Raw genomic sequence first — 9,477 nt, forward strand, 5'->3', positions numbered from 1 at the left:
GGGGAGGGCTGCGGGGCCGGGGCGGCTCGGAGGCGTCCCGGGGGAGAAGGGCTGAGGAGGGAGGCGGCTCGGCAGGCGACGCTCCCCGGTCGCTCGCTCGCTCTCTCCTCGCCTGTGCGGTTTGGTGCAGCTCCCCCAAGCCGAAAGCTCCCGGAGCAATTCACCGGCGGCGAAGGAGGCTTTGTGCGGTGTGGGTCGGTGTCTTTCTCACGGAAAGCTGCCGCTTCGTCCCAAAACGTCTTCAGGGCAGGCGCGGTTCCGTGATGTCGTGTCACAGTCATGGCTGTGCTACGTGTTTGATTTTTTTTTTAATAATGCCACTCGTTCAGTAGAGTAGAGTGTAAGAGGTGATGAATACAAAAAGTATCACATTCCTCTTGAGGGAGAACTTTGTTTCCAGGTAGTGCCTAAGTCAGGGCAGCGAGGGGCCTGGTCCCAGCCTGTAAACAATGTAGACCTTTTGAGGGGTGTGTGTGTATTTTAGTAGTCAGCAATGACTCATGGTAGTCAGGATGGTGGTTTTGCTGGTCCAGGGGATGTACCCTAGTTAGAGGGCTCAGCAGCTGACGCAAAAGTAAAGCCGTTGAGCTTGAGAATTATAACATTAGTCTCCCGAGTCTGATGCCCTTGTGTTACTGCTGGCTGTAGAAGGTGCAGTAGTCTTTTCTAGCTCTGCCACTGAAGAGTTGGAAGGGTGGCAAAGGATAAAACAATTTTAAATTCTCTGTTCCATTTTAAGGGTTCTGCTATTGCGAGAAAAATGAGATCCACTGTTATAGCTTCTCTTTCTACTGAACAAGAAAAGGAGGTCATTAAGAGGGGAAGTATTTTCTAAATTAAATCACTGTGAACACGTAGCTCATGGAGAAGTAAATGGCTGGTAGTTTTCAATGATTAGACAAATTACAAGGAGAACATGAATGGGGTCTGATAGTAATGAACAGGATGTACTTAACGCAAGATTTGGAACTTGCAGTTACTTTATCAAGATGATTTATGGATTCTGGTCCTTGTCTCTAAACTGGAAAAATGTTCAAAACCAGCAAGACTAACTGAAATGCATTACTTTTTACCAAAGGCAGGGAAATCAAGTCCATAAACACAAAACTGATGAGGCAGTAGCACTGCAGAAAGTAATTTTGAAAGCATGGTAGGTCAGACTAGTTAGTCAGCATGATCTGGCATTGCAGGAAAAAGGGGAAAAGTCGTGCTCAGATATAGACATACAAATGTTCTATTTAACATTGGGTACTACTCACTGCTAGGGAAGCTTTAGATCTATCTGGTTTTGATATTACACTTGAAGATAGAGCAAGAATGCTGGTGCATGATGAAATTTGAAGAAATTGAGTTTGTGTAGAAGTAGGCTGGTGATGGGGAGACTTCAGGACGTTAGAATCTTTCTGTGTGATCATGTGTTCTCTTGGGGCTACAGAGGGTAGAAAAAGTGATACCCTATTTGATTTGCAACAAAAGGGAATTAGGCTACAAGTGTTGTGGCTTGTGCTTCACTTCTTATCTGAGAATTGAAGTATATAGTTCTCTGCTAAAAGACCAGCTTTAGTTTGTTTATTTTTTTTGCACATGATTTCTTTAGTTATGAAATCTAAAATGGTAGTATGTAAAGGACAGCCAAGACCTTTGATCTGTTCAGACTATGTGTATTATGTGTTTGTTTAGTTAGGCTGTATTAATTTCAGTTTCTAGCTAGATGTCAACAGCAAAGATAGCTATCAAGTGGTAAAGTGAAATGTAGGGCTTTTCTAAGGTAGCAGTTGAAGTGGGTAAAGCAACAGCAGGAAAAAGGGCCGCAGAACCATAGTTTTGGGAAAATCAGTCTTGATTAAGTTCACCATCATCTTTTCAACTCATCAGAAACGCATGTTGTGTTCCATGCAAATGAGTTGAGTAGAATGTACCATCCTTGCTATTACAGGTTAGCTTAGCCTATAAAAGGTGTGGTATGCTATGTTACAAGAGTGAGATTAGCCCAGGCTATCCTTACAGAAATATTTTTAAGTTTTTAACATGCATAATGCACAGTTTAGTGTAAATTGTAAATAATACATCTGTCTAGTAATACTGAGAGAGTTACTGCTTTTTGGCAGTAAATGTTGGATCTGGAACTTTCTTTCCCAGCAGCTTTAATGCAGTTTGTTTGAGGCTTGCTTTTGAAATTTTACTCTTCAGTCTTTCTGCAAACACGCCGTAGAATGGATTTGCTAAAGGTAAATTGTGAGGCTGTTTGTATTAAGTGTTCTGATGTAGTCTTTTGGTCTAGTGAAAAGTTAGAATTTAATCCCACTTTCTAATACCTTGCTGAATTGCGATCTAGAGAGGCTATGAAACAGTATTATGGACTGCCTGAGTGCTTCTGACTATTGTTTTCCAGAGAACTTGGTATTTTTGTGCCCTTTGGTTATTAATTGAGGGAATGTCAATAACTTAATAAATGGAGAAAGCCTACATATTCTGGAAGAAGGAACAATGTTAGTGATTGCTTGAGAAAATGGTCTGAAAAGACTTGTTTATTTTTACATGAGATTGTGTCTGAAACAAGGCCAGAGCCCATTTCTTTAAGGTGGCATCCAGCAGTTTGAGACCTTTTTTTCCCTCCCTGTATAGCGTCCTCTGCTCTCTTTATTATATGCTTCCAGTTCTAAAAGCAAATACATCAAGGCTGTTTTAGGCAACAGTCTGTCTTGCTACGCAATCTGGAAGTTAGTGCTTTCTCATGAGCTGCGTGTTCTTCTCTTTTTCTTGTAACCTATCTTTGCGTGTAAGCCAGAAGTTCTTGCATAGGCCAGGATTTCTTACAGTTGTCTCCAGCCACTCACTGTGGGAGTCACTGTGTACTCTGTTTCTGCAGCTACTCACCTCAGGAGCTGTGACCTACAGTTAAAGTCCCAAAAGGTCTTTCATATTGCCCAGTTGAGGCTAGTCTAACCTTAGTAGATGCATGGTCATATCTCCTTGAGAGCATAACTCTATCTTCTTTCCCCATCTGTCTACAAATTTCGACTTTGCATTGGAATGGATGAAGAGGATTTATGTCACCTTTCCCAGTATTGAAGTGGTGATATCATAACCATTTCTGAAGAGTTCATCTGATAATATCTCTGGTGTTCCTGCTAAAGTGAAAGGCTTTGGAACTTAAGCTTAGTATCTTTGTTTCTAGATGCAAGTTTTTTTCCGACTTTTCTAAGAGGTATTTTACATAGCCCTGTTGTTTCCCATTGTTGCTTCTATGCTTGGCGTTTTAATTGCATACTGATTGCGCAAAAAGGTTTTATACAATTAGAATTACGTGCTGAACATTTCTCATGACTTGGTCAGCTGTGGTGTCCATAAACATGTATGGTTGAAGACTTGTTTCACAGCTGATTCATTTCCTGAAGCACTGTTCATGCTATACATCGAGTTTCCTCGATAAGAACAGTATGTAATTACATGGTTATAAGCAGCATGAAGAAGCAAGCATGTTATGGTTACGTCTGGGACTTTTAAACTTGGGTGCTTGACTTCCTAGACCCTTACCCAGTTTAGTGTATTTTTGTAAGTAATAAGTAGGAAAGTCATTAATACATGCTTTCTATTTTCACGAGTTATGTTATCCCTTTGAGTGTGGTTTCTTACCAAAAATGTTCAGAATTTTGTTTGTGGTGTTAACGTTTCTGGCAAAATCTCCCACTGACTTTAATGCTAACAGGTGCTTTGACACTTCCCACGTGGTGGGGTTTTGTTTGCTTGAACCCAGTCCTCAGATATAGAGAGATAGAGGTGACAAAAATCTCCTCTTTGAGGGTTTAGCATTTTTGACCACAAACTTGACCCCTTTGTAATCAGCATTTAAACATAGGCTTTATGTATATGTAAATATATGTAATATAAAATAAATACAAAAATACTGCTTTTGTGTGGTACTTTATATTCTCATGATATGGTATGTTGTATGTCTGGTGAGAGAAACAAGTATGTGCACACTTTCTCATTCATTTTCAAGTAAGTAGATAAAGGAATAGTTTGAAAGTGAAGCCCAGGTTTCTCTAAGTGCATCAGTGTGTTAGCAAACCAAGGAACTTTTCAATAATGTTGATATTAAGTGAATTAATTTGGAGTTAATGTATTCCTGACTATTAAATGTTTCTTGCTTTTTGCATCTGTAATGCTCCATAGACTCCTGAGGTGAGGCAATAGCATGTAATTCTTCCCACTGCTTCCCATTCCCAGAGTTCTGCTGGTGGAATAAACTTTATTTCCAAGTTTGCATAGTGTAACTTATTAATGAGAAATATATGTTCACAGATGTAATTATTTATATATGACTTCAAATAAATAGGCTAAAATATGTGAAGTAGTGTAGTAATAATTACTCTTTTTAAACTAACTCTCTCAGGAAAACTACTTACTATACAGATTGCTGTGGAATGAACTGTTCTGATTTAATTGCCTTCTGTCTTCAGCTGTTCAGTCTTCCATGAACTGATGCATGCTCAGAGCAGTGACTTAGTTTTTGCTCTGTCTTTTGATTCACTGTCCTGAATAATACATAGAGTGTCACAATGGGAAGGTTTTGCAGGGCTTGTGTGCTGTGTGCTCTTTTAGAAAGCCCCAGGAGTTCTCACAGGTGGTCAGACATAAACTCTCACATCTTCACTGTGAGCCATCATGCTGTCATTCTCCGTAGAAGGAATCTTGAACTGTGATCCTCAGATTAGTTGGAGAGGATTTGCAGGTACTCTTTGACTTGCTGTTTAGTGACTTGCGTTATGGTACGGCATGTGACCAGCCAGTTATGACTGTAGGAGATAGCTATGAATTAACTTTTCCTAGAATGGTTTCAATCTGAACAGTTTCTGGTTTGGGTTTGGAAAATTAGTATTGATTTATGAGGGGAAAAAACAGCATGGAGAGGGAGAGAAAATTATTTACTGAAGAGAAAGAGTATGAAAAGCCAATTTTTCCCCACTCCTGCCATTTCTTCCTTTTTACTTCCTCTTTCTTCTGCTGTGTGGTAGGTTAACCTTAAGATGAAGTAGGCTTTATCACATTGCTGATTTTGGGGGGAAGGGAAGGGAGCATGTGGTACATCAAGTTTGTTAAAACTGAACTTCTGACAGTTGTTTACTTCTCAGTGTTCTTGTGTACTATTTGACACAGTAAAATCATTATTTGATGATTAAGCAATATCAAGATCAGCAAGTATGTAGCATTTTACCATAACAGCATAGTGAAGTTCTCTGAAATAGATTCTGCTTCCTGCATGGCTTATGAGGACTGACTGTCTTGCAGCAAGTCCTGTGAAACTCTGGCCAACCGGGTGGCAGGGCAGTGGTTGAAGAAGGTTCCCTAAACCAAATTTTGCACATTTTGAGTAAACTGTAAATATGCTCAAACTGTTTTTTATTGAATTCAAGCATGAAAAGGTTCCGAAACTAGCTAATATCTTGTTTTGTCTTTGTAAGCCTGATAAATAGGTGGAACAGCCTGATGTATGTGTTAAGTGGCATTTGAGTCTTCAGCTGCATGTTTTCCCTGTGCAGTGATTCAGTTTCTTAGTGTAGATAAAATTGATGAGAATACTGCTTTTTGAAATGTGATTTCAAGTCTGGTTTTGACCTAAACTTCTGAAACTTAGTTTAAACCAGAAATCCCAAAATTTTGTTTTGGAAATGCACAGTGTTTCCTGAAACTCTGCAATAACTTGGCAAAATTGGTATTTTTATCTTTTGCATAATAGCTGCTTGAAATATTTGGGTCTGTTGCTTAAAAGTTGTCTTCCTGAACTTCTGAACTCCCGCATCATACTAATAAGATTCCTAAATTTTCAACCTGAATCACTGAACAAAGTTTCATGGAATCCAAAACAATAATGATAGGCTGCCCCAGAGTGAGGAGACACAGGCTATTTTCCCAACCATAGATCCTGGGAATTTTTATTAACTCCCACTTTTCATTAGAATGTTGATAGTATAGAAAATATATCTTCCTTCCCAAACACTTGTGAGTATATTGCGCAGATAATCCTGAATCATAGAATGTTTGGGTTGGACAGGTGTTATTCCTGATTTTCAATAGATTGCAGTGTAGCCATATATGATCTATGTTTAGTGATCTAAACTCTTGCAGTTTTAAAATGACATGAAATTTCTCTGATTATATTTTTTTACTTAATTACTTTCATAATTGTGCACCTTTCTTACATATATCCTTTTTCTTACTATATAAAAGAAAAAAAAAAGGGAGAAAAGCAGTTGTGATTCCTGTGCTTTTATTAGAATTTGCTGCCTTCCCCCCCCCCTTTTTTTTAGGATAAAGGGAAGTAATCTTTGATGTAACATCTTACTTTGGAAAAAAAAGAAGTGTTCCTTGACTGAGTAAAATTCTGAGACTTGCAATACAAGCCTTTCAAATTTTATTTAGCTTCCTGTCACCTGTGTAATACAGACATACTTTTTTTTAAACTTCATTAGACAGCCTTAAACTCTTGCCCTTTGAGATGGTAAAACTGGAATTCAGCACCTTTCTGTGCTTGAAGGGCTGGAGACCTGATGATTAAGTTTTGCCAAGATGAACGCATAGTGTTTGACAGTCCCAATTATTAACCGTCTAATGGACATGAGTCTGCAAAGTGTCTCTGCAGTCAAGAGAAGGGATCTAAGTTTTCTGGTTGGAAAGAGGCGCGTGAAGATCTACTTTCTCATATCAGCTACTGCTTATTCTGTTTCTTCTTCTTGCTCATCACTCCTTTGACTCTAACATACTTTAGGTTGCCATAAGAAGCACCATGGGACAAGTGTTACGTGATTTCTAGTCCTCTGTTGACATAGGCATAAGCATTCATAACTCACCTGGCTAGTTATGGATTTGTTTTGTTTGTCACATATTCTGTTTAACAATTACTTTTCTCTCTGCATCAGTATTAAAAGGAAATGTTAGGATTTTAAAAGTGTACAATGATTAGATGTAGTGTGTGTATGTGTGTGTCTACATTACGTTACAGTGACTAAAGACAAACAGGGTGCATGTGAAAGTGGCAGGATAGCATATTCCTTTTATTATTTTTTCTTTTAGGTACATGTATCATGTTTTGACTAAAAATACAACAGTAACAGATCACAACCGCAACCTGCTGGTAGAGACTATTCGTTCTATAACAGAGATCCTTATATGGGGGGATCAGAATGACAGCTCAGTATTTGAGTAAGTACTTCTAAGCAATTTTGACTCTCACTTTGTTTTTGAAGAATGATTAGAGTTGCGTAGAGATATAGTTCAAAAGGTTAATCTTTCCAAGACTGTATTTCATGAATGTAGGCAGAAAGCTGTGTCCTGTAGTAGACTGGTAAGTGGGATCATATTCTTGTCATACAAAAAAAATGAGAATTTGCTTCTGTTAACAAAGTGTTACATGTCCAGAGCCCCTTGCATGTACTGCTTTTGTTTGACTTTCAAATCTTTGATATGAATATCAAATGAACCTATTTTAGGGCTCAGATTTACTCAGTACATCTATTGTATCATATGACTTTAATTTGTTAAATTTGTGTAAGATACTACAAATAGATATCTTATTCTAACTATGATATTTAGAGGTTTTGTTCAGATGTTATTTTAATCCTCATAAATAAGCATGATAGAAAAATGAACTTCAAAACAAATATTCACAGTTGCAAATCTGTTGCTTCAAGACACTTTCTCTTTTATAAAGGCAATTTGTGATTGAGATAAGTAAAGCCAAGGTGCTTGGTGTTTTTCATTACTTACTTAGGGAGTGGTTGGTTTTATTTTTATACTGTAACTCCATCACATGCCTCACTGTCTTCTCGGTTTGGAATAATTTTAGGAATGAGGAGTTTTTTCTGCAGTCAATGTAAAAAAATTTTCATAGGTATGTATTTGTGATGTTCTGGTAGGAAAGAGTCCACACTGTTCTCTTTAAATTGCATGCATTCCTGGTTTAAAACCACTGCAAACATTCGCTTCTGTTTGAATTGTACAATAAACTGTGAAATGCTGGCTTCTGGTGTGGAAAAAAAATTAAAGTGGATCAAAAATAAGGTCTACACTGTTGAAGACAAAAAGTGTGTTAGCTTAAAAGGGAAAAGTGAACAAAATGTAACCTTCATTTAGAGGCTCTCCCCTTCAGAATTATCGTTGCAAGGTAGGGAAGCTGCCTGATAAATTGAATATACTAAAAATAAAATTAAAAAGGCCCTGATTTCTTGACATCCCTTTTCTGCATAATTTGAATGTTTAAGTGCCCTTGTTAGTGTTTAAGGTTTTTGGAAGGTATTCTTCTGTTATACAGATAAAACTTAGTAAAATAATTCTTCATAAATGTAAAACATTTGTCAAATGTTTGTCAAACTTGCCTAAGGTCATCTTCCATCTTAGTAAAATTGTGTTCCTGATTAAGTAATTTGCTGTATTTATGACACCTCTATTTTATTTCAGCTTTTTCTTGGAGAAGAATATGTTTGTTTTCTTCTTGAACATCTTGCGTCAGAAGTCTGGTCGTTATGTGTGTGTACAGCTTCTGCAGACTCTGAACATCCTTTTTGAGAATATCAGTCATGAAACATCACTCTGTAAGGGCACACTTTTAAAGTGTTTGGGATTAGGTGATAAAGATATGATTGAATTACCTTTCATTTAATGAAACTTGCTCCTAGTGCCCCTTCATAGAAGAACTATATGAATTCCTGACAATCTTTTTATTTGAACAATACTGAAAATACAGTGTAATTTGACTCCAATTACCTTTTAATGTAATTTTTCAGTAGTATAAAAGTAGTTGTTTGGTACTACTGAAATACTTATTTAGCATATTTCAAGGGGTTCTTTAAATCAGCAAATTAGTTGTGGTCTGAAATGTGCGCCTTGCTGCCCCAGATTATGTGGTGGAACTCTGTTGTATAATTTGTACTGGAACTGTTCTGACATCATTGGGGCTGGCATTCAGCAACTTGTGTTTACTTCAAGGTTTTTAGAAACATATAAAGAAGACGGAGAATTAATAGTTAAATTATTCCACAACTGCAATGAAGAGAAAGTCATATACAAGCCTTTGAGAGTTTGGGGGGAAAAGAGAGTTGTTTTCAGTGTTATTAGCTGCAAAGCCTACATAAATTGGGGGAGCTGAAGTATATTCTTAGTTGTCCTGCTCTTGGGAGCAAAGATCTTTGTAGGGAACAAACCTTTGTAGGGTTTCCTTTATTACCACTTGAAACCATTGCTAGATTTGTTTGGCCAGAAATTGGGATCTTCAAGCATCAGGTAGTTTTTTGCTAGGTACTTTAAATACAGCTAGTTAGCATAATGATTGTTTTTCTTTCTGTTAACCTGTGTAACGTCTCTTATTTTTCAGACTACCTGCTCTCTAATAACTATGTAAATTCTATTATTGTCCATAAATTTGACTTTTCTGATGAGGAGATCATGGCATATTACATATTATTTTTGAAAACTCTTTCC

General features: G+C 37.5%; 1 protein-coding gene across 5 annotated transcripts in view; it reads left to right on the forward strand.

Moving 5' to 3' along the window:
* The first annotated feature begins 7,078 nt into the window (after positions 1-7,078).
* CLEC16A (C-type lectin domain containing 16A) overlaps positions 7,079-9,477 on the forward strand; it is a 77,142-nt gene continuing 74,743 nt past the window's right edge. For all 5 annotated transcript variants that reach the window (XM_035891066.1, XM_035891061.1, XM_035891062.1 and 2 more), the window contains exons 1-3: positions 7,079-7,203; positions 8,458-8,591; positions 9,371-9,470. In XM_035891066.1, coding sequence (XP_035746959.1) covers positions 7,079-7,203; positions 8,458-8,591; positions 9,371-9,470 — 359 coding nt within the window. The remainder of the gene's footprint in view (positions 7,204-8,457; positions 8,592-9,370; positions 9,471-9,477) is intronic.

Source organism: Egretta garzetta, unplaced genomic scaffold, assembly GCF_000687185.1.
Source record: "Egretta garzetta isolate BGI_Z169 unplaced genomic scaffold, ASM68718v1 scaffold153, whole genome shotgun sequence".
NCBI lineage: Eukaryota > Metazoa > Chordata > Aves > Pelecaniformes > Ardeidae > Egretta > Egretta garzetta.